The 25,126-nt window shown below is 39.6% G+C and overlaps 1 protein-coding gene across 1 annotated transcript in view; it reads right to left on the bottom strand.

The window, feature by feature from the left end:
• uggt1 (UDP-glucose glycoprotein glucosyltransferase 1) overlaps nucleotides 1-25,126 on the bottom strand; it is a 28,949-nt gene extending 3,823 nt beyond the window's left edge. Inside the window, exons 1-36 of the mRNA XM_054614006.1 lie at nucleotides 25,032-25,126; nucleotides 23,131-23,269; nucleotides 22,731-22,810; nucleotides 22,277-22,407; nucleotides 22,068-22,180; nucleotides 21,801-21,975; nucleotides 19,953-20,049; nucleotides 19,695-19,773; nucleotides 19,306-19,406; nucleotides 16,802-16,901; nucleotides 16,634-16,694; nucleotides 14,781-14,872; nucleotides 13,836-13,986; nucleotides 12,733-12,852; nucleotides 12,546-12,631; nucleotides 11,980-12,115; nucleotides 11,673-11,804; nucleotides 11,040-11,204; nucleotides 10,203-10,323; nucleotides 9,474-9,572; nucleotides 8,594-8,688; nucleotides 7,314-7,520; nucleotides 7,069-7,200; nucleotides 6,789-6,919; nucleotides 6,581-6,676; nucleotides 6,192-6,294; nucleotides 5,975-6,054; nucleotides 5,067-5,256; nucleotides 4,127-4,285; nucleotides 3,876-3,961; nucleotides 3,661-3,745; nucleotides 3,013-3,101; nucleotides 2,290-2,394; nucleotides 2,028-2,112; nucleotides 1,004-1,186; nucleotides 280-440 (exon numbers count right to left, since the gene is read on the bottom strand). Of these exons, the coding sequence (XP_054469981.1) occupies nucleotides 280-440; nucleotides 1,004-1,186; nucleotides 2,028-2,112; nucleotides 2,290-2,394; nucleotides 3,013-3,101; nucleotides 3,661-3,745; nucleotides 3,876-3,961; nucleotides 4,127-4,285; nucleotides 5,067-5,256; nucleotides 5,975-6,054; nucleotides 6,192-6,294; nucleotides 6,581-6,676; nucleotides 6,789-6,919; nucleotides 7,069-7,200; nucleotides 7,314-7,520; nucleotides 8,594-8,688; nucleotides 9,474-9,572; nucleotides 10,203-10,323; nucleotides 11,040-11,204; nucleotides 11,673-11,804; nucleotides 11,980-12,115; nucleotides 12,546-12,631; nucleotides 12,733-12,852; nucleotides 13,836-13,986; nucleotides 14,781-14,872; nucleotides 16,634-16,694; nucleotides 16,802-16,901; nucleotides 19,306-19,406; nucleotides 19,695-19,773; nucleotides 19,953-20,049; nucleotides 21,801-21,975; nucleotides 22,068-22,180; nucleotides 22,277-22,407; nucleotides 22,731-22,810; nucleotides 23,131-23,269; nucleotides 25,032-25,062 (4,196 nt within the window). The 5' untranslated portion in view covers nucleotides 25,063-25,126. The remainder of the gene's footprint in view (nucleotides 1-279; nucleotides 441-1,003; nucleotides 1,187-2,027; nucleotides 2,113-2,289; nucleotides 2,395-3,012; nucleotides 3,102-3,660; nucleotides 3,746-3,875; nucleotides 3,962-4,126; nucleotides 4,286-5,066; nucleotides 5,257-5,974; nucleotides 6,055-6,191; nucleotides 6,295-6,580; nucleotides 6,677-6,788; nucleotides 6,920-7,068; nucleotides 7,201-7,313; nucleotides 7,521-8,593; nucleotides 8,689-9,473; nucleotides 9,573-10,202; nucleotides 10,324-11,039; nucleotides 11,205-11,672; nucleotides 11,805-11,979; nucleotides 12,116-12,545; nucleotides 12,632-12,732; nucleotides 12,853-13,835; nucleotides 13,987-14,780; nucleotides 14,873-16,633; nucleotides 16,695-16,801; nucleotides 16,902-19,305; nucleotides 19,407-19,694; nucleotides 19,774-19,952; nucleotides 20,050-21,800; nucleotides 21,976-22,067; nucleotides 22,181-22,276; nucleotides 22,408-22,730; nucleotides 22,811-23,130; nucleotides 23,270-25,031) is intronic.

Here is a 25,126-nt window from a genome sequence, read left to right as displayed (position 1 = left end):
CAAACGTTCCAAACGTTAACACTTTTTGTTTTAACAAGCCAATTCTTTTCAACGTTAACAAAAGGCATCTTACCAATCACGTTGTGCGGAACGGGTGACAAAGGCCGCACAGACATGATACCGTTTTCTTAACTTTTCATAATAAAACATTTTTGCCATTTAGTGTTGTTTATTTTGTCATGCCCTTGTTGTGTAACTGCTTTAAGTACATGTCTGTGAGTGTGTTTCAGGTCTAGTAGAAGTCAGCTGAGCTAGGGTTAGTATTGTGTTAGTGTATACCTGATGTGGTATTTGCGTCCAGCGAGGTGGCTCGCCCAGTAGCCGGACTTCCAGAAGCGGTAGCCGTCCATCTCCCTCCGGCTCTCACAGAACGGAGTGTAACCGTACGGAGCTCCCTCCAGGTCGAAGTCACGCAGCTCCTTCAGGTCTGTTCGCACGATCTGAAGGATGGAGAAGGATGGGGAGCGAACCATAGAGATGGAGAGCGAACCATAGAGATGGATCACATTAGAGCAGTGACACTTGTTTTAATTAATAAATAATCTATCAGTTATTTTCTTGAGTAATTGTTGTCTGTAAAATTTCAGACGGTAGCAAAGGTTGACGTCTTAAAATTGCATGTTTTGTTCTTTTTTCCCCTCTGCAATATCAAAATGTATATTGAATTTACTAAAATAAAAAAATTAACAAAACCAGAACATTTCAAAAGTTAGTACGAGCAAATCTTTTGCATTTTGGCTCATAAAATGAATCAGAATCGTTCAAGTTTAAGATACATGAGACGGTATTACATTTACCAGATCTAATCATAAAACTTTTTGGAAATGTTTGATAACAAAAGTCTCAAGGAAGTCAAGAAATTATAACTAGTGCTGTACTTTTCCTTTCCAGCTATCTGAGTTTGTTTATTCATTTAGTTATTTTTATTCCATCAGCTGACGAAGGAAAAAAGAACTAAGACTTGGACAGATTAATAACTTTGTACATCTACGTGTGAGCTAACCTGGTCAGCGTCCACAAACAGGATCTTGTCAACAGCGAGAGGAAACAGCACATCCAGGAACAGGATCTTGTAGCCCCAGATGATCCTCTGCTTCTCGGTCTGTTGGTGTAACCAGCGAGGCCACTTATACTGGACCAGCTCATACTGGAAACCATACTGCTTTGCCATGTGGGGGATGAAATCCTGCAAAATAATCACACACAAAACAGGCCTTTTAAATGTGTATTAAAAAGAACTGGAAGAAATATACAAACATACATAATTGGCTATAAGACATAGATAAATGGGCAATTAGATGAAACCAGGATAAGTGCCCAAACCGTGATACTAATGAGACTCTAAACATAGTCTGTGATCATGTTAGAGATAAAGGTGTACAAAAATTGTAATTGGAATAAGTGTCGTATACATACAAAAGGTTTCATAAATATGGAAACACCACAATCTACAGTAGAAATGATACTGAATTTGGACAGATAACAGAAGGCATGGCTGTCTGTAGTTCCTACCCCAACATGAATAGCTTGGTTTAATGGCATTTGATCTAATACAATATTTTAATGATCTTGTTGTTATTATCATTCTCTTGTTCAAGCAATCAGTAGGGTGAGTTTGTGCGTCCGTGCGTGAGTGTGCACCTCTGTCTCGGCTCACGGCTAATGTCCCATTCTGCTGCAGCAAACTGTATTACATTTTGGGGGCCGGTTCTGACTTCATGCTCAAGGGGACGCTACCAATAACACAGCTGAGTGCACACTTTTGTTGTTTTTAAAACCAAAGTGTAAACAGTCACAAAAACAGGGGTGATAATGATGAATGAGCGAAGAAAAGCACAGAAGTCTTCTGAATCATCAGGAGAATCTTCTGCATGCAGAGTAAAAATCTAATCCCTGTTTGCAGGTTTCACCTTGATTTTTTCGATCTCATGTTTGAAGCTCACATCACTGACGGACTGAGAAAAAAAAAATCTACGGCCATCAGAGAAAATCTCCTCAACAATGATAAATGGAAGTAAAAATCCTACCTTAAATGCCGGGGACAGGTAGTTCTTAAGGAACCAGAACTTCACGGGAGTTTTGGTGTTTTTCAGAACTGACAGCATCATAATCCTGAGAGAAAAGGAAGTTTAAAAACAATGGTGGCAACAGAACTGGGAGAACAAAGTTGCTTCAATAAAGCTCAAATTTAAGTGAATGTACATTAAGAAGACGGGATGTTAGTTTTTATCAATTTTAGTTGATACAGTAATCCCCTTTTCTTTGCTTGGTCACATCCCTGACGTTCACCTGAGGAACCGCTCATACAGATGCCCCGAGGCCACAGAGAAGATGTTGATCACGTCGTCCTTCTCCTGCTTTAGCTCCTCCGTCTTTGCTCCACCTGTGAACCCTCTTGAATACAAAATACAAAGTGTTTGTTTTTAAGTTTACAAAAATATATATATATTATACACACAAAATAGATTAAGTCTCTTTCACAAAAGAGTCTGCATTAATTGTTTTGTTATTCAGTCATCCAGAGCCCTGTTTCATAGAGCAGGTTTAGTGAAACATGAGTTAGTTAACCCTGAGATGAAGGAAACTCTGGGTTTTCAATTTCAGAAAGAAAGGTAATTTAAACTTTTGCGCAAGTCACCCTTAGCTCTGAATAAAACCTCTATATGTCATTATTTTTGCTAGTGGGACTTTTCTTTTTATATATAAATATATAACACTGTGACACAGTGGCATTCTTTAACATTACTTTACATTTTTGAAGTAGCTGAAATGTATCCACTGAATGCTTTTGAGTCAAGATCGTTGTGTGAATGTTGTATGAATGTTAGTTAGAGTGAGAGTCTTGATGTACACCATGCATGGTAGCCCCAGCCATCAGTGTATGAATGTGTGTGAATGGGTGAATGATGACATGCAGTGTAAAAGCGTTTTGAGTGGTTGTAGGACTAGAAAAAACACTATACAAGTACAGACCATTTAATAGTAACTAGTCATTTTGAATCAAAGCTGTACCTGGTCAGAGATTTCCAGAAGCTGCTGTCATTTTCCTCGGTCACGTCACTCAGCAGCTCCTCGTTGAACTTGTCTGGTTTCTTCTGGACCTGATCAACAAGCAATTTTAACCCAATTAGTTGAACAACCAATGTTAAAAGTATGTAGCAATTAAAATATATAATTATCTAGCGCCGATTCTATGGAGAACCAAACTTGGCCCTTTTGTATGAAAGATACATTTTTGAAATAAACAAAAATATCTAGAAATTAGACTAGTTTTTTGCACCTAAGAAAATTCAGCTATTTAAATGCTTAAGGAAATTAGTTTGAATGTAAAAATATGTGGATTTAAGTTTCAAGTTTATATATTCCTGCATTTTTTCTTCTTCATCTATTCATGCAATTATTTCTTAATTTGTTTTGATTGTAGTTTAGTTCATAGTTAAAAAAGTGTGTAATTACCATAGATACCTAAATGGTCCAGTGAAATGTATAATTTACCCATGTAATGTTTATACATATCGCATATGTTCTGCGTGTCTCAAAAAAAATCAGCACAGACTACTGCTTCTTTTACTAAAATGTATGAGAAATCTAACAAACTGAAAGGGGAACATTCCTATCACTGTTTCCATGCTATTGTACCAGACAGTTGAGTAAACTAACCTTGACTTTAATGATCCGGCTCTTGAAGTTGTTCAGCACAACTACAATGTCATCAGACTCTGCTGGAGAGTCTGTGCCTTCATGGCTGCAACAGAAGAAAGAAAGGAATAGGAAAACAGGAAACCTAGTTTGTAGATCCAAGATACTCAATTAAAATAAACTATTAAGGCATTGTTACTCACTGTCACAACAAAGCCAATTCTCCATGGTCTCACCTGTAAATCTTGTAGATTTCATCAGAGCGTCCTTTCCTCATCTTCAGGATCCAGGCGCCGGGGTTCGCCTTCAGCTGGAAGTAACCCTACAGAGCAGAAGACAAGAGATTAACAGTGTTTGTGACTATAATAATAAATCTACGAGAATAAGCTGTGTATAAGTATCCAGGAAAGCATTGAAAAGTGTCAACAAACTATAAAAATAAGCAACTTTCAATAAGCAAGTGTTCTGAGACTCATCGGTAACTCACCAGGTTCGCCATGACGATTGTATCCACGATAACGGGCTCGGAGGCGGTTCCCAGGGTGAACTGGAGGCCTCGTGGCGGCTGGCCGGAGCTTACATCAAAACAATGGCCTTCCAACAAAAGGTGCTCCAACTCGTACTCTGCAGCTACAATATTCTCCACCTGCAGGCACATGAGTCCAGACAGGTAAAGTTTATTTCTTGCAGCCTGATAATCAGACACCAGGGGTTTTACAGAGACACATTGGTTTTGGTTCCCAAAGAAACCCAAGGTCTTCAAGAAGAGAGAGAAAAAAATCCTCAGCACATAAGGAAAAATGGAAGAAATCTATTAAGAGAAAATTCAACCCCTGTTTGGACCAGTGAGGGTGCAACAGGACCCTAAGATATAAAATAGGCAAGTACAAAAAGAGGTACAATCAGACAAAAAAATACAAAAATTGGAGTGCTGTTATAATAAATATTATGAAAAGTATAAATATAGTATAACAGTATTAAAGTGGTTTGCCTTCTTTAATCTTGTACCCTAATTTAAATGTTAACACACAAATTATTAAAACTCTGATACAGAGACACAACCGTTGCATATGAACCACGGCGCAAGTGAAAATTTTAATTTTGATGCAATTATATACTATATTGCAAAGGAATGCTGAAATAAAACATACAATTAGGTAAATAATAAAGTCTCTGTACAGGTCCTGAGACAGTTAAATAAAAAATAAATCCAGTTAAGTGAGTCCCAATCGAAGTAGAACAATATCAGTTTGGTTTGAGTCTAAGGGGGGCAGGCAGCGTTTAAACACACTGACTGATGACACACATTAAAACACAACACAGAGAGCCGGATAGAGCGGGGAGATAACTTCAGACTTTACTGCGAGAAAGACTATTAAATATTTAAAGAATACAGATCCTGTTGGGACCCAGACTCGTTGCTTTACCTCCTCCAGGTAGATGTTGTCCAGGTCGTACCGGGTGAGCACCGACTCCACCATCCAGCTCTCAGGAGTGTTGAGGTTCAGGGTGAAGAGAGGAGACTGAGGCATGTCCAGGAACTTGGCCATGGGGCCGTGAGAGAAACTACCGTCAGACTGAAACGCCACCTCTGGCTCCAACACGTGACGGTAGAAACTGGAAGAAAAAGTGGTTTTGAACTGGTTTTATGTCCCCACTAGATTTGTAATGATTAATCAACTAATCAATTACTCAAATTGACAGATAAATAATCTCCAACCATTTAGATAATCAATAAATCGTTAACAAGTATTTTGTTAATTCAAAAATGGCAGACAATGATGCTTTCTCTGTTTTATATCGCATACAACTGAATATCTGTCAAAAACATGACATTTAAAGACATCTCGTTGGAATTTAATAAAATGGGAAAGACATTTTCATTATTCAATTCTGACATTTTATTGACTAAACTATTAATTGATCAATCTAGAAAAGAACTGGTAGATTAATTGATAATGGAAGTAATTATTAGTCGAAGCCCTAGTCCCCACACATCCAATCAAATTATGTTTCCTGCTGCAACAGGACAGTAATTACTTAATTAGATTAATTACACTAATTACGTTACTAGACAAAATTTAAAGAAAACAAGGTCTACATGTGATGCTGACATCTCATAAAATGCTTCTGGTTAGATCGTTAGGATGGTTGACAGTCATCACACTGGCACACAGATATACACTATGATGATATTTTAAGGGTTCAGTGCCTCATTTAAAGTAAAACATAAAATAAGCACATTGAGAACGGTAAACTTCTAGCCAGAGAAAGCAGAGAGACCCGTATATTGGACATTTACTGATAAAACTAGGACATAAGGTTCAGTTCTCACCTCTTGAGCGGCATTTCTGACAGTTTGGATTGGCAGTTCATAAAGACCCGTAAGTTGACGTTTACCAGCTGCGTCAGCACCTGCATTGGGGGGGGGAAGAAATGTCCAAGAGGACAAGAAGGACATGTGAGAAATAACATTTGAACAGGGTCAAATGAATCAACTGGACCGGTCAGAAAGAAAGACCCCGTCCAACGAGGGACGAGATTCAACCCACCAACAGCAGAGGAGCTAGTTTCTGTGCGTCCCTGGTTACAGGATCCACCACGGCAATAACATCAAAGTACACGTCTCCCTCCTTTGGGCGGATCTTCACAGCACTGTCAACAATCAGAAAATCAATGGTGAAGAGAAGTAAACACAAACTTCTGATTACACACTGATTTCAACAATTTATTCTGTATTTACAATAAATGTAAAGGTACTGATACATCATTTGCCTATTTATTGTATAACTATTTTCCTAGTATGGTCCATTATCTTTAAAAAGAAAAACAACACAGCTAAATACATGGCAAAGACCATATGTCCATGAGGGAAAACAGGGTCTCCCCTCAGGCAAGAAGGCCTGCTCGTATAAATTATGTGCATGAAATGCAACTTTACCTGTATCGGTCATCGGCAAAGTCGTATTCTATCCGGGCCTCTCCTTTAGGCTGAGAGGAGAGCAGAGAGTCCACCTTCATCACAAGGTCGCTGGCCCTGAGAGACATCCTGCATTAAAATTCATTGCTTCTCCAGAAGAATCTAATAACGCTAGCTCAATATCAAACCTTGTGAAAATCTACAGATGCAGTGACGGTAAATAAAACACCTGTCTTCCTCGATCCCAAATTGTTGGACTTTGCTCTTGATGCGCTCTCCAGATGTTTTCAGAATGATGCTCTCCAAAAGCAGGAAGTCATCCTGGTTAAACACCTCGTCTTCCTCCAGTGGACCAATAATCTGTCAATAAGAAACAAAAGTTTTGATTGGGTTGCTACAGTAACTGTGGTTAAAAGGCAGATTTAATCCAGAAATATAAACTATATTTGTTCATGATGTAATTTCAGTTGCAGATTCTTTAAAGAATAAGAAACGAGACAGTGACTCACTCTTCCGTTGCTGATAACTGCGCTTTGTCCTTTCTTTAGTTTGAGCACGTCTCGGCAGAAGGCCGCGTGGGAGAGCAGGAAGTCAAATTTGGGACCATCGTATGCATCCTTGAACAATGACACATCCATACCCTGAAGGAAAAAAAACCCCGGATAATTGTTGTTAATTAAGTCATGAAGCCTCACAAGGGGCGAAGAGTTTCAACAGTTACAACCGAATGAAACATTTTGAATCTGCCCCTCACCCCGACAGCAAACTCCCCGACGTCGACTCCCTTCTCCAGGGCCGCGGCGGTCTCTTCTTTAGCCAGCTTGGTGATGAAGTTCTTGGCGTTGTTGGCGGATTGCGTCTGCATGGCGGCCCAGACCGCTCTGCCAATGCGGCTCGTCTCTGCAGACGGAGCGGCCGACGGGTTGTTGATCATCCCCAGTCGGACGTTGTTGCTGGTTTTCTGTTGTGGAGCAGTGAGACAAGCAACAAGTGAGTGTTAGTGAAGGATTACCGAAGGTCACCTCTTTGAGAGCAGAATACCAAAACAGCTGATCTTTACAAACACTTGAATTCAACTTTAAGATATTCTGGTCAAGGTTGAGTCTGCCTCTCACTTTAAAGGCCCTTCACAGCCGATCCCCTTGTTATCTTTTTTTGAACTTCTTAATGCGTGCACACCTTCCCGTACTTTCAGATCCTCCTCTGCTAATCACAACACCATCTGCTCGCTTGAGTACCATGGAGACTAGAGCCTTCAGCTGCTCTGCCCCTCATCTTTGGAGCGCTCTCCTATGAGATTTTCGCAATATTGACTCTTTCTCCACCTTCAACTCTCGTGTTAAAACGCACCTTTTCAAACTATGATATTCCGTCCGATTCTGTCTCCAACGACCACAACTACATTGAGTTTTGCACAGGTGAAGATTTTTACAGTATTAGCTTATTGTTGTATATTACTGTTTGGTTTGATTTCATGAAGTCTTGATACATTGCTGCTTGTTTTGAACTGTGCCTCTAAGGTATTATTATTATTATCATCAAAATGTTCCTTATTAAATTATACTATTCACCTACACTGTCATAGCTTAACTTGTATTCTACAGTTTGCAGGAAAGTAGGGCTAAGAGATGTGGTTAAACTCAAAAAACAATTATTAACAGTACTATTCCATCATTATTATTATTAAGGCAAGTGTATAAATGTCCCATAGTTCATTAATCAATCATTTGATCATTTTCTATATTCCATTGGTTTGAGCAGGACTTTTTTGGCCCATCGCAATAACTTCCTGGGGTCAAGAAACCAAAACTTGACATTTTTACTGTCCAGTTTTGTTACAGATTAAACAAAAAAGACATTAAGGACTCCACCCGAAAATTCAACTATTTGGTTATATTTGTTCGCTGGGTAGAAATTCGGGTTCCAATTTTGGCTTTCCCACACTGCAGGTTTTTTTCTTTTGTTTGAAAATATACATTTTGCAGAGGATATTTTTGAGTCCAGCCTAAAGAGATAGTATAAAAGGAGTTGTACCATGTGTCTGATGGCATCATAAAGGAGCTGACGTCCTGAGGGCTTGTCAAAGTCTCCGACCACCCAGAAGGTCACGGGGCGGATGTAGCCATCATCTGACAACCACAAAGGAAGAAACAGAAAACTGTCAGAAAACGTTTATTAAATGTTGCAACACATGAGGCTGAGGAGGTGAGCCATAATGTTTTGGTGGAGAAAAAGTTTGATAAATTGGGAAAAATATCTATGTGGGTAGCACACTGTGCTGCAAGAAAAAACATGAAAAAGTATCTATATTCTTGATATAATCTACTTCCAAAATCTTTACACTTTTAATATCTCATTCTCCATGCAGATAGAACAAATGACACATGCCCTCCTAAAGTGGAGAAAACTATGTTAGAACTTAGTGAGCAGTTATGTAAACACATTTGTTGGTGCTTATATTTTAGGGCCTAATACACAATCATCACATGCTCTATTAGTAATTTGTTTCCTTTGAGAAATTAAACACAGATGGAAGAGTGAGGGCGGATTCACAAACGCATATGAACACTGCCAGCAGTGTAGTTCACAGAAAGCAGAAAAAAAAAAGAGCAAGTGAGGAGGAGATGGAATAATGTGGAGGAAAAGGGTGATTACCATGCCTGTTGGTGGTGGTCATCCCTGATGAGGGGACATTTTTAAATCACATGAACAGGAGGAAGAGGAGGAGGAGGAGGAGGAGGAGGAGGAGGAGGAGGAGAGGACAGAAGGAGAATACACCAAGATAGTTTTTAGATTTGAAGGTGACTAAATTATCTTCACTAGAAACAACAAAAAAACTGCACAAGCATTCTCATTCAGGGTTTGTTTTTTTATACAACCAGCTACCTTGTGAGACCGTCTTGTACAGCCTTACCTTTCTTAGTCATGTAGTTCATGCTGTTGGCCACAGCGGTGCTCTTCTCTTGGGTGTCAAGAGTGGAGAAGCGAGCGTAATCATCGACAAAGTAGTTGTCTGCAGGAAGAGAGAATAGAATGAACTGTAGCTCATGTAGAAATGATGCCATTTCTTAAGACTGCCAAGATGTAAAGGTTTGAATGTGTACTACTACATTTTAAGCATATACCAAAATTAATCAAATAATACATGGTTTGAATAAATAATAATAATGGTTATAAAGGGTATAAAATATAAGTCAGAATTGCAGTAGGCCATATTGCATGATTTTTCTTTAAGGTTGCCTTTAATGAAAGGAGTCCCAGATGTAAATAAGGGTAAGCTATGATCAATAAAACGTAAGAGACTCTTCTGGTTGAAAAAAGAAGTCTGATTGAATAGAAGTCTATGAGAAAATGACCCTACTTCTCCCTTGATTTAATACCTCATTAAACATTGTAAACATGAGTTTATGGTCTCAATCACTAGTTTCAAGTATTTTTCAGTACAGCATGATGTTCATTTACATCAACGGTCAAAATGTCAAACTCAAGGATTTAAAACGACAGCCCACAAACCAATAGGGGACATCACAACGACTACGCCATTTCTTTTATGCAGGTCTACTGTCACGCCTTAAGGCTTCAATATTGGATCATTAGATAAAAATAATGGCTGAAAAACATTAGTGTACATGTGTGTACTTACTGGTATCAGACAGATCCAGGTATGTTCTGCTGGTGGACAGCACTCTGGGGTTGATGCGTGGAACAACGTTGGGCTGATTCATGATGTAGTCCACGACGTCATGATCTGTGGCCAGCTCCCCCTGTTAGCCACATGAGCACAGATTCAGGATGTTAAAGGAACGCGACTGCATGTTTCATCCTTTAAGGCACAGTTAAGACAGCCATCTCAAGATTTAATAGTTTTTCAATTACTGCTGCTCGTGCATAAACTGAAAAGTTTTCTTCCAACAAGTTTGGATTAAACATTAAAAATGAGAAAACAAGAATGATGACTAATACTACGTTCACCACTAGAACTGGTACAACATCTAAATTAAACAGGGCTTCTGTAACTGTGCTTTAGGACCTCACAAAACAGAAGGCTTTTTAAAAAAGAACTATTCAAACATTTGGCTCCTCAGAGTGCTGGTACGGCATTAAAACAGGAAAGCATGGCAGATGGCACGCTCACGGAGATCTAGCTTAACAGAAAAATGATCAATCACCACAATACAAGAGAGTGTACTTGTAAAAATGAACTCTCTTCCCAAACAAATCATCTTCTACGCATTTACATTTTCTTTTAATTTAACTACTTTGTTGCAAATGGAAAAAAATTATTTGCACCCAACAGCACAAATAAATACAGCCACTGTTATTATCACTCTCAGCTCACTCTCGTGACTCAAACACGTGACTTGTTCAGTTTTCTTAAGTAATTTGTTGATGAGAGTAAACCATTTTTTTATAGAGTTAAATCATGACTTGATAATGAATCCCTCACTGTATATCGAAGTGTGTGTGCGCTCTAACTGACCAGGTAGACGGCTCTCTGGAAGAAGGTGGTGGTCTCCAGGATCTTCTGCATGGTGACCGTCTCCAGCTCGTCCGGGTCCAGCTGCTCACGCTGGTAAGGTATGCCGTTGTACATGACTACAGGGAGCGGACCCACACCCGTCTGCTGGTAGTACGCACGCCCATCCTGAAAGAGGAGAAACAACAAGGTGTTACTTTTGTTTTAAAAAAAGTCTCTTCCTTGGCTCCAAATAAGTCAGAGAACTTACCTAAAATTATACTATTGCTACTACACTACACAAACTTGGAATAAACTCCTAGATGATCTTAGGTGCTGTCAAACTAACCTTAAAATTTGTACGCAAAACCTTGTCCACTGTTGCCTGTGAAAAATGCTACTTCTTTGTTTTCTTTGAATTAATTGCTCCCATTTTAAAGGAACAGACATTTTGGACATGTATTTCCCTTTCTGGCGTAGAATTAGATTGGAATATCGATACCACACTCTATGTCTGTGCAGTAAATATGAAGCTAAAGGAAGCAGGCGATTAGCTCAGCTTAGCATAACGACTACAACCATGGGGGGAACAGCTCGATTGGCACCATTTAAGGTTATTTATTTAAAGGTGATGGTAGCATCCAGCAGAGCTCTTACCTTCCTGTTGCTGTCATAGGTGGAGTCGGCTCCCAGGACGCTGCTGACTTCCACATAGGGGAACCTCTTCTCCAGCACTTTCACCACATCTCCAACACTCAACTTTCCACCAATAGCCACGTGGTTAAACATCTAGACGGACATAAGAAAAGGGGAAGGGAAGGAAAGGGTGAGGGTGCAGAAGATTGTAAGGAGAGGGGTTATAAATTAGACAAAAGTAACACATCTTTACCATTTTTGATAGAGCTACTGGTTATAGTATGTGTTTAAATAAGAACCAGTTCTTCATCGGTGTTTGTGAACTCACCGAGATGACAGCTTCAAATGCGCTCTGACTGTCCACCTCGTCACTGATGTAGTTGTAGGCTCGGACCAGCGCCACACCTGCATCCTGCATACCGTCTATGTCGTCTTCATCTGACACCACAAACACCAGGCCTATCCTAAAACATACAATAAATAAAAGTTTCTAAAACAGACTCTTGACTCTTAAAATGCAGAGTGTGTGCCGTCTGCTTCATCAGTATTCAAACAAACTGACCATCCCAAGACGCCACATGAAAGGAGGTATCAAAGGTCTCCTCACACCTGCCTGACAAAACTACTAAAATTAAAATGGATTTAAACAACCTGCATGACTGCAACTGCTCTGGGGCATCTTTTTTGATTTTTCTGTTTTTGCATAACTGTAAGGCAATTAAAAAGTGCTTTCTCCAATATCCTCAACAGATATAACTCACATTTAACAGAAAAAAACAAATGTCACCCATGTAATGGATTTTTTTCTGAAAACCACTCAAATATCCATTTCTAGTCTCCTAATGGGTTCTAGTGAGTTTACAGCTCCCCACATCTCTGATGACACCAACAAACCTGAGTGGGATGTTGTTTGCATAAAACATCTCTGCAACACTCAGCAGCTCAGCAGCGTTCTCCTGAGAAGGGTCCAGAATGATCACCTGCAATTCACACACATTAACACACACGTTGATATTTCTTTTCACAATTATTCAGATCTATTTGGATGCACAAAGGGTTTATTATTCGGGTATGGACGAACCAGGTTGTGGAAGTTCTTTCGGATCTGCCTGATGACTCCGGGGAAGGTCGGTCTGAGCAGCTCCTGCACGTTGTAAGGCCACGAGCTGTACCTGTGGTCTGTTTCCAAGTTGTTAATCCACTAAAAAGGGAAAGTAAAATTGAAGAGGAAATGTTTGAAAGCAGCACCCTGAGCCCAACAGCTGATTAGTGTCAATAAGAATTTACATTTCACTGCAGGTGGCTGAAATCTAGAGCTGAAATTAATGATAGTTTCTCACTGTCTATCAATCTTTCTTATATAATTTTCAGTTAAGTAATTATATTTTTTAATCTATGTAATGTCTTCAAATTACTTTTTTTGTCCAAACAACAGTCTAAAACACTAAAGTATTCAGTTTACGGACTTCATAATTGACTTAAACAATAAGATTATCCAGTGGTGGAAAGTAACTAAGTACACTTGTTGAAGTACAGCACGCAAGTACAACTTTGAGGAACTTGAGTATTTTAATTTTCTTCTACCTCATACTTCTAATCCACAAGTGATAAGTATTTTTACTGTACTGTTCTGATGCTTAGACTTTTCTATGTCTACTTAAAATTTAAGATCAAAAATGTAAGTTCTAAGTCCTAAGTTCATTTTGAATGCAGGGCAAATAACAGAGTAAATTTACACAGCTGTAACCACACACAGCAATAACAAAAACTGTTGAATAATTATCCATCGGACCGGTCTTTTTATCGGCTTATAATTTCAGGACTGCTGAAACTCACAACAATCAAGCTATTCAGACTTAATCACCTACCAGAGCTATTGAGCTAAATTAAACATAATTTGGAGGCCTTGAAATGGCACCAAATTTGTTCAGATAGCCCCCTGATTGTAGTTTTGCTGCACAATAAAAATCTTTTCAGAAGCATCCTAATTTTTTCCAAGGACATTTTGAGTTCTCCATTTCCACAAATAAATAGCTGTATTACAGAATTCCAGCAACTCAAGGTTTTCCAGGAGATGTGGGAACAAGAACTTACACCGTAAAAGACAACCAGGGTTCCATTTGTTTTGTTCCCAGCATCAGTGTTTAATTAAGGGTGCTAAGTTTTGGTGATGTGATTTCTTACACTGATGGCGGAGTTACGGATGTCGACAGCGTAGTCAGAGTCTGAGGGCTGGACGTTGAGCTTCAGGATGTCGTGGATGTAGGGCGTGTCGATGTGCAGAGAGCGCAGACCCTCCATCACCCTCGCCTCACTGCGCAGCACCTCAAACACACTGCAGGGGACAGAGTGTGGTCATCTACAGTCAGTGTGTGTGTTTATGTAGGCCTGAATATGAGAATGAAAGTACCACCACTACTACCAACATCTGTGCAATGTGTGCAAGAGATGTACAGCTAGGGCTCACTGTTTGTCAAATTTGTTATAGGGCTTATTTTGAATATTTAAAAATATGGAAAAATCTAATACAAGTAAATATTTGCTCAAAGAAACCCAGCTACAAATCAGATTATAATAACACCATTTGAACATGTACACCCCGTAGTTTAACACTTTTAAAGCTGAAACAATTTTTTTAATCAACGATTTGAATGACAACCGTTTATTATATTATTCCGGTACATAATCAGCAGCTGGTTTTGCATTTTTTCCAAAAATTTCTGAGCAAGGCAGATTGCAAGACAACCTTTTTTACTGTAAATGGTGTGAGCATTTTCCTGCAGCAAGGAAACACTACTAACAAACACGAACATCACGCAATATAATTGGCCAAATCTGAACTGCTGTTTTAAAAAAAAAAAAAAAAAAATCTGTAAAAACTTTTTATATGATATTGTTTTGTTTGCATGCACAAACATTTAATTTAAGTATTTAATTCTCACAGGATCTACAGTTGTGAGTTCATCAGCATGTTACACATTTTAAATGTGACTGAATACAAATGTTTGATTTCATAAGATGCAAAACGTGAGGAAAATTAGTTAAAGATCAAAAGCGGTGTTACACAGCCAATTAACGGTTCGATAATACACTGTATATTAATATTTGACAATGATTGTGCATGTGTACCTGAAGATGTCTTGTGTGTCCAGATCTATATGCAGCCCGTTGATGAACAGGGCTGAATCCCCAGGCTGCAGGCCCAGAGTTCCTTTGAAAAACTACGGAGACAGAAACGTCAACATGACTAAACATCCTGTTCACACCAAACCCTTTAAACTCCCTGTTCAACTCCTGCTGAGCAGATCGCCACGCTGTGTAGCAGGTAACGTCAAAGCCAGCCATCACAAAGTCAATTACATTGTAAAACCAGAAGCAACAGTCAACACAAAGCCGTAACAAGGAACGCCTACAGCTCCAAACAAGCACTGACAGCTCTGTTTAAAGTCAGTCTGTTTAGAGCAATCAAACCCAACACTAAACAAATCTAATTATTAGAGAAAGAAAGTGTGCACGGTCGTGAGATGTTTGTGTGTGTGTGTGTGTGTGTGTGTGTGTGTGTGTGTGTGTGTGTGTGTGTGTGTGTGTGTGTGTGTGTGTGTGTGTGTGTGTGTGTGTGTGTGTGTGCCAAAGGAACCTTCAAAGTCGTTCTGGCGCAGTCAAATCTCATTACAGAAAGACAAAGACATCAGATTATTCATACTCCAGACACTGCAATTACAACAAGACATGATTAACACAAATATTGTGCGTCTCAGTGTGTCTGTGTGTGTGTGAGAGAAATGTCTGCATCCAAGTGCATGTGTCCAAACTACTTCAATCAATAATCATTTCTCGCTGCAGGACTCAGCGCGCCTGCTGAATGAATCACCGATTTAGTAATTAGGACGTTTGGTGCTCACCCCCACCGCCCGCCCAAACTCCTGTCTGCACACCAAGATAATGTGAGCACAGCTTGAGGAGGAGGAGGAGGAGGAGGAGGAGGAGGCAGGAGGCAGGGAGGGGGGAGTGAAAAAATATTTGACAAGAAAAGGAGTGATTACTTATTCCATTAGCTGGGCAAAGCCAAACACCTCGTCAGAAACTGACTGCTTTTCAAGTCAGATGTTGTTTACAATTTATCACATAATAAAAAGGTGAGAGGGAACAAAAGGGAAACCAGGAAGGGCAGTTCTCATTTTGAGATATTTCCCTAAAGGCGGCTACGAGGCGGATTGTGTGTGATTGAGGCTGTATGCAATAACGCTATCTAGTGTTTTCTTTATTTTTCCCCCCTTTATTGGATTAGATTGGGAAACAGCTAAACCTAAATTATCCGTGACCACCGGACAACACCATCAGCAGGAGGGGAGAAGCACCGGCGTGTTGGATAAAAGACAAGACAGAGGAATGAAAGAGGAGGAAGATATTAAGTCAGAAACCAGGTTTCCATTGAAATTAAGCCACAATTTTAAACAAATTTATAGAAAAGCAGCAAAAGAAAATGCAAATTAACATTTCCATCCACTTCATTGTCAACAAATTCCACTAAAAGGCCAAAAGCAACAATGTGTTTATCCTATTAACAAGTGTTGTCTGTGCAGCCAAACATAAATCTTATTCCTCTGTGTCATAGAGCTCCATTGTTTTCCTATTAAAAACTATTAAAAACACATCAATGAGCCGGTAACTCCACATGACATGTTCCTTTGATTGTGATGAACACACACAGTGTAGCTTTTTTTGAGTCAATCTCACATACACCGTACTGCTGCTGTAAATACTCACTAGAGAACCAAATGTGTATAAATTTGCAGCTGAAAATAGTTCCCAAACTAATGCACTATTTATTCTTGTTTGAGTGAACCCTGGTAAAAAGACTAGTCTCCTCATTGGATTTATTGAAAATAAGAAAAATATGGAAAATAAATCCCATTATGATAATCTGTTTGGTGTTTTCAAAAGGACGGCTTAAAAGGAAAGATCGACAAACAAACATTTACCTTCTGGTTATCGCCGACCTCTTTGCGGATCTCAGCGCTGACCACTGTTTTAGTGAGGGACCTGTGAGGGGAAAAAGGGCAGACCGAACTTTAAGACTGCAGACTCGTCAATATCTGTGCAAACCAAAACTTCTCACTGTATCTACTGTGTGAGTGTTTCTTCTTTACCTGGCTTTGGTGGGGAAGTTCTGACTGAGGTCTTTCATAACGGTTAGGGCATCCACAGCGGGAGCAGCAAGAATGCGAGCTGCTGTCTGGAAACTCAGATCTATGAAAGAAAAGGTGGGTGGAGAGCGGGTGGGTAGGTAGGCAAGGAAGGCAAAAGATAAATGGACAAAATCAGAGAGGAGATGAGGAAACACACAAGAGGGTACAGAGACAGAGAAGCACAGAAAAAGACAAAGTTTCAACAAAATAAAAGCAGTATGAGCAGACTGTACTCTGAATAAACTCACAGAGGGTGGACGCTCAAGTTTCTGAAAGATTAAGTTTTATTACACTCAGAGTCACCAAAGTCATTAAGGCGCATTGTCTGCTCCCCATGAATGTGTGTACAAAATGTCATGGCAAGCCATCTAATTGTTGTTATTTAATTCTTAATCCAAAATGGCGGCTCTACCGACCAATGGACTTTGTTACCATCCCTGGAGCCACGTTGCTAGCACGGTTAAAAAAAAAAAAGTCATCAGTTAAGCTAATTAACATATAAATGAGCAGATAATTCCATGTTAACATGCTTGTCTTTGCACCCGAGGCATTAATTACCGCCTCAACTATCTCAAAAGGATTTAAGGCAGGATTAAGAGTATAGACTGGAATATATCGACACATGTAAACGTTTTTAGAAGTGGAGAGAAGACAATGGGTAAGAGCATATAAAGATTTTGCTCGCAAGGAGATGAAGAGCGTAGTGAGGACTGTTTTAATGCAGTGAGCGTCGCTGTAATGGTGCTGTAGCCTGTGTGATTATTAGCCCCTGGAGGTCTCCCTCTCTTTGTAAACAGACTGAGCTAATGAGCCCCACTGGGGTAGAAGATAAAGACAGATGCCCACATGACATGTCTGACAGCGGGGTTCAACTGACTCTCTCCTCCACTCGCATCCTTTTATTCACCACAGTTCAAAGCGGCCTCACGCCTACACCCTGGGATAGACATTTGCATTAAAAAGAAATAAACACACATGGACCAGGAATAGTGAAAAAAAACTGTTTGAAATATGTTTAAGATTTACATCTGTGATGGTGTGTTTAATAATACGTAATCCAATAGATGATGTCATCCTAATCAATAATGCTTTTATGCTGCAGCAGACAATGCACTCACTTATGATATTATGGCTCGAATGTATCAAGAGGACGCTGATCGATCGCAGCCATTGATTACAGAACTAGACAGATTCATTTTCCACGGCGGGTTTGATTCACTGATGGTATGATCTCACTGTTAGAAGCAGCAGACGCCTATATTAAGTTCTGTTTGTTCATTTATGATCAGTGCATAAGTAGAATAAATCAAACTAATGAAACAAGCGACGGCACATCAACAACTGGGCTGCAAATTATCTCGATGTGATTAGTCAGAACTTCAAATGATTTTTGTGCGTCACAGAATGATTAAAAGTGTTTTGAAACTTTTTGAATACAAAAGAGAAATCAAAGCTAAACATGTACCGTACAGTCTTAAAATTTAGAGTTTCATTCATGCAATAAAATCCACAGAAAACTAAATCCAAATTTTGCTCTCATTTAACAACTTTTTCCATTTAATTAGTTAGTGATTCCACACTGTCTGACCGTATCAAATAGGCCAATACATTCTGCATAGGATTGTTGCAGCTCTTCACTAAAGCTATGGCATGTTTACACGGAAATATTCAATCTTCAGACCTGTGAATCATATTTTAAACACACTGAAGATCCTTAACTTAGAGAGGCAATCAGACTTTTGAAAGAAAGAAATAACACATTCTTCCTCCTACAAATGGAAATTGATTTCATAATAAATAAAACATACCCTTGCATAGTTCTGTATACTCAGGGGGTCGGGCATTTTACGTCTGGTTCAAGTAAAAGTACAGAGGTATTATCAGCAGAATATTCTTGAAATATTAAAATCATTATGCTGGAACATGTATTGTGTACGTGTATTGTATTACATATTGGATAATGTAAGAATTGTTTGTCAAGGTGGAGCTAAAAAAAAGTTAAGATTAACATTCCAAAAGATTTCTATAAAATTTAAGGAGAGATACATCTCAAGAACAAATTGATTATATTTTAATGGGGATGGGATTTCTACTATTAGAAATAATTATCTCTTGTCAACTGTGGCTGTGAAACCAATGGACACAGAGCTCCATCCGAGTCCTGAGGGCACATTTACAGGATCATAAAATCAATTCGCTCAGAACGTAAGTGACAGGAATAATGCCTGCAGGTGTTAACAGTAAGCTGAGGAGGCGTTTAGCTTTGGTGCTCGCAGTTCATTTTCATTAGCCTGTCGAGACATCGGCTCTGTCATTTTTACATATTCGTTTCAATTTAAAACGAAAGTAATGCTGATATTTCTTACACGGACTGTTTGTATCTTCATATCCAATCATGTTAGGGCAGGAAGAGGAATGAAAAACAGAAACTTTGCAGGAGAATATGATTTGGATAGGAGACCCACCTTGCATTTGCCAGACTTTCAGAGGTGCCATGTCGTTGGTGCTTTCGACCAAATGTTTCCTCAACTCCTTTAACTGCTCTTTAAGCTCCGGGTAAACTGTCCTGGGGAGAGAACAAAAAGACAGAGCAGACTGAGAGAGAGTAATTGCATCGGCTAAAGGCCCTAATTGCTCATTTAGAGTGAGATGTCAGATTCACATATCGATTTGTTTATTTTCAGGTTTGTTATTCAGACAAAAAAAAAGGGTTTACGGTCAGCACTTTGATGGAAGAAATTGTAGAGGGGAAAAAAGGGGACAAAAAAGGTTTTGCTTGTGTGGGTGTGATGCCCCTCCTGGAGCTAATCCAAGCTTTGAGGTTTTTAAAATGGGCTGAGGCAGAGTCACTCACTTCAGTTTGCCAAAGAGGAATCCCTGGACCTCGTCCACTGAATCGTTCTCTCCCATCACTGTGGCGTTCACCTCTGCCTCTGAAAACCCACAATCAATGAACTCGTTAGTCACATGAGGACTCATCCGGGATTACACCATCGTGGGCATGTGTGTATCAATACTGTGTGTGTGTGTGTGTGTGTGTGTGTGTGTGTGTGTGTGTGTGTGTGTGTGTGTGTGTGTGTGTGTGTGTGTGTGTGTGTGTGTGTATGTGCACCTTGGACTTGTGTGTCGTCCTTTGCCTTGTACTCCTGGCTTTTGATGGCCAGCTCCACTCCGTACCCCGACAGATAGACTTTCTTTCCACTTGGATTCTGGAGGGAAAAGGAGGAAGCATTGTATAAAAAAAAAAATAATTAAAAAAAAAAGATGAGAGGGAGAAGTCGGCCTTATATATATTTCATTATCACCTGCATTTAAATCCCGCTGTTATATTCAGCGAGATTTAAATGCATGTGATAATGAAATAAGAAAAAAGGTATGGAAGACAGCATTGGATCGCAGCTACACTCGTTGTGAATTCAACAATGTTTCCAATCTATATTTGCCCATCTGCCTTCTGCTGTTGTAAAAAGGCTCTGTTAACTTCTTTGTATACATCTTCTTCTCTGTTGTAAAGAAATGCATCTCACTTGCATCACAAACACATGCGCTCGCACACAAACAGCTTTCAAGTGCAGACAACCAGCTGTTGCTTCCTAACTGCTGAAGACATTAACTGTTACCCTGATCGGCCCTGAAGCTTTGAAGTAAAACGAAACAGCGTTAAGTGTTACAACCTCTCTGGTGCACAGGACTTCATGCCTGACAGACAGATGGTAAGAATAATTTTGCATATTTACAGGGGGGAAAGCAAACTTATGGGCTCTATTTGGATGTGAGGGAAGAAGAAATCAAACTTCAACCTGACATGATAAATCAGAGAAGCTCTTTTCATCTCAGGTGAAAATGAGACGCTTTTTTTAAGATAAAGACAAATGAAAACACAAGTGCTTTCTAATCAACACCCTGCTTCACGTTCAATAACAGGTATAATCAGTATACTTGGTTGTGGGTGCTGTGCAGTACTTCTACACATGATGATAAGGAGAGTATACATTTACTTTCTACGACTTTCCACTTAAAGAAACTTTGGGATTTAACCTGACAACCTCCCTGGTCACAAGGAGAGCACTTACAAAAGCCACATTGAAACCAACAATATAGTATAGTTAGTAATCTACATGCAGAAGTCGTGCATCAATTTGTATCTTTTAGATGTTTTGGTAATTCTGAGCCTATTTGCAAATGAGGAAATAGCTCAAACATATTCAGATATAATGAGTATTCAGACAAGCGTTTCATCTAATGTGTCTGTGTGGTGATTTATTTGTATCTTTCATGCTCTAAATGTTTAGTTTTTTCCTCACTCCTCTTTCTTAGATGATGTTAAAGATATCTAGTGTAATGTCTTCATCTTACACTGCACCAAAACAACATCAGTCCTGTAATACTTCAATCAAATGCAATGCTGCTTGCACACACACAGACTATGCACATTTGTATGATAAGTCTTTAAGTTTAGCAAAATAATGCATGTGTAGAAAGTGACTGCAGGGTCATTACTGTTATCATACACAGGGGGACAGAACTGAGTTGCTGTTGGTGACTGAAGCGACACACCTGGGAGACGCAAAGAGTGCAAGACCGTAAATGTTGATTTTTGTTTCCAAAAGTGTGAATTTTTGATTGTTTTTTCCCCTTTTGTGTAACACTTTGGTACTTTGCCATTCAGATTTTTTTACCTATCAAATAAAACCTGCATTAAGTGAAGAGCAAGCTGGTCAAAGGCAAGCAAAGCAGGACGAACAGCTGAAATTACCACTAGCCACATGGATATAAAAAACCTTGCATCCAGAAAAAAAATAAAATATATATATATATATATATATAAAAAAAAAAAATATTGTACATATTTTTTTACTGCTAGCTTTTAACTGCAGTTGTGTCATTGTGTACTGTGAACTGTATTATTGCATTCAACGTTTAAAGGAAATCTTGTCATAAGAGTGTGAGAAACACTTACAGCTACGTAATGGCGGAGCACATAAGTCGCCAGGCCTTCGTTGACTTTGGATGCTATGACTTGATGAAGCCTCTGGAAATCCGTTTTCCCAAACTCGGCGTACAGAATGACAACAGGAGCTTCTGGATTTGATCCTGGGTATTTGTGATCGCCTTTGAAAAGGAATGGCTTAGGCCTGAAAGAGAGACAGTTACAGTCAATTCTAAGTTATTATTTTACTGGTTTATCACCCCGCCCCGTGTCTGAATTGAATGCGTCTGTAATTACCTGGAAAGTCCTGTTTTCAGCAATGCTTCTAAACTTTCTTCATCACACGTCTTTTCTCCATGGACGCTGTAAAATGCTGAGCAGCCAGCGGGAGGAGGCTCATTGGATGCAATCTTAAAAAAAAAAGAAAAGGACAGCATGATCTTTTTATTCACATTCACTGCATGTACAGGCCTTAAAAACACAAAAGCAATGCATCCTCCTGGTACCTGCTGGAAGGAGTGTACTGTTGAAGAGTAGGCTCTCAGGGAGAGGGCGAACTTGAGCATGTTCAACTCTACGGAGCTGAGCAAGACACCGGCTTTCTTCACAATCAGGTCGTAGTAGGCCTGATCTGTGTCTGCATGAGGACAATAACCATAAACAGAAGCAATTTGTCAACACTGTGTTTGATCAGTTTTATCTCACTCTGTTTAACTGTTTTACATTCTTTAAATCTGTCACAGGAGTTATGGTTTAACTGTTTTTACACGAGAAACACAAATAAAAAAACAGTTTGCAGCTTTGTTCAATCATGTCACTGCTCGCACAAGTGTTTAGCCAAAACACTGACACTGCAATTGCTTCCAAGAGGCTTTCACACACATCATTAATTCAGCAGCTCCCAGCACAGAAACTAAAAGTGAAAACTGGTGAAGAGTGGCTGAAGCAGCTTCACTTTACCCTCATGCTCTCCTTCTATGTTCTGATTGGCCTCCACAAAGTCCCAGAACTTCTCCTGGCTCTCCTCTGCCAGAAACTCGCTGAGGAAGAGAGAAGATAGCAGTTTAATAAGACACATTTTGTGCATACTTACTGTCTATGTGACGTTAATAGCTACATTTGGATGAATAATAAAAAGTTAGTATAGTTTGCATAGTTCTACATCTGAGATCTCTCAGGTTCAGCATCTTGCTCAAGGATGCATAAGTGAAACAGAAGTTTAAACTTACTGGGAGGACCGCCTCAGTAATAACCTCACATGCCCTCAGGACATTTATTTATTTATTATCTTCTTACGAAATTGAATGTAAGATGTAATGCGGCCAAATGGCTGCTACTGCTGAGCGGTGCAGCATCGTACCTGGCCTCCAGCAGCAGAGGGGTATCTGTCCATTTGGTTGCGAGGGTGGTGGTGACGGCCTTGGAGTCTGCATCCCCAGATACTTCAGACTGCAGCGACAGCAGCAGGACCCAGAGAAGCCACATCCTCAAGACTACGCCTGAGAGAAGAGTGGAGGGGATGGGGGCAAATGAGTTGGAGAGTCATAGGACTGACAGAATAATCAGAACAAGAATATGTGTTACAGAGCCAGGGAGGAAAGCTCAGCCCTGTTTGTATACAGTGTGGAACAAAAAGGCATCTTGGGTGACACATGGACATCTACAATGTTTGTGACTGCACCCGAAGCACAATGAGGGAGCACAGGGATCCAGTGAATCAGTCCGAACGTGAAAAAATTGTGTATCGTTACGTGAACTTCTACCTGACCACATTGTCAGATCAACTATTCTATGATGTGTGGATACCTGGGCAACAATTGATTATTACCATTTATTAACTTTTAGCGGAATCGTATCATGCTATCATTCTACAACTTTCTGTAGCCAAAAATAAAGATTTCAGTCAAAGCGGCAGTCAATTATTTAAGTTTTAGTTTTCTAAACAAAAACTTAAATAAGCAGAAACAGTTTGCACGCTGTTATGGTTTTAGACAGTGTGTTTGGCGAACAGCAAGCTGAACTACCAGTGCACTAACTGCTGAACCTCTCCACCATTATGTTTTGGCATGATTGTATGAAATACATCACATGTTTTGGAGAGTTTTATTCACACCTGGGGGAGATCTGCACTCCACTTAGTGCACCTTTCTAGTTTTTATCTGTTCATGTTGTGATACACATAGGTATAAGAAATTATTTACATTATATGCATATCGTATATACTTACATTGACATACTTTCCAAACACACAAGGATACTACACATTTATCGTTGCCAAACCCCTTTATGAGCCACGCTTTGAAGCCTGTTTACTAGCTGTTTGTAAGACTGCAATGTGAATATTTAATGCTCAGCAGTAGTCCTAGTTTGATATAATGAGATACAAGAGGGAGGAAACAACTGGTCATAAGTGGTCACTGGAGATGCTTTTGACATGCTTTATGATGCAAGGTTCAAAGTGTAATCCACAGCAACTTGATGTAGAAAAGGATGACCCAACAATTTGGCAAAACAGACGATTGCACCAGTTCACCATGGACCCAAACGGCACTGTCATTTGGGCATTGTCCAATATGCCATAGCCTTGATCCCAAGACTCTAAGACCCTTACTAGCAAACATTTAGCCAACATTGTGCTCCCATTGTCCATATTCCTAAATTAAGTTTTGCTCAATCAAATCACTGTTAAGTGCATGATGCATAGTGAACCTGGGGATAGGTAGAGCCAGACAAACAAAACAATAGAGTGAAGATATTAAATGTCTTGCTTAATTTGTCAACAGACCAAAGTTAATCCTAAAATGTAAGGCCATGTTTTAGGCGCTCTTGTCAACAGAACGCTGGATGCTCTCTGACCAATAGGAAAGTTCAGCGTGGCTCCTCCGTCCAATCAGCGCTCAGTTTGTACTTCCGGATTGTTTCAATGACAATCCTGAGAGCTGTGAATTAACATGCTTGTGTTTCTAATATATTTAAGTCCCCTAACGTTAATGCACTAATATCCGTAACAGTTACATCCATAACCAGTAAACAGCTGGCGAATCACGTTGAGCTAACGCTTCCGGAAAAGTGACGTTAGCCAAAAAGACGCAGTAAGCTAGCTACCTCTTCCTACACAACAAGGAAAAACACACGATTTATACTTGTTTCTGCTCCCTCACTGTGAGCTAATGTCGTAGTTTATGAAAACTATAACAATTAGCTTCGGATACAGTCGTTAATAGTTTCATTACATACAAAAAATGAATGATTTATGCTCACCGGAGCCGGCTCCGCTACTTCCTGCAGTCATGATACACTGAGGAGTGATGGGGTCCTGACAGGCGGAATAGGTGACCGCAATGCTGCCTGATCAG

The sequence above is a fragment of the Anoplopoma fimbria genome, chromosome 15, assembly GCF_027596085.1.
Source record: "Anoplopoma fimbria isolate UVic2021 breed Golden Eagle Sablefish chromosome 15, Afim_UVic_2022, whole genome shotgun sequence".
Classification (NCBI taxonomy): Eukaryota; Metazoa; Chordata; class Actinopteri; order Perciformes; family Anoplopomatidae; genus Anoplopoma; species Anoplopoma fimbria.
The sequence above is the reverse complement of the archived record's forward strand: the minus strand, read 5'-3'. Positions and strand labels throughout refer to the sequence as shown.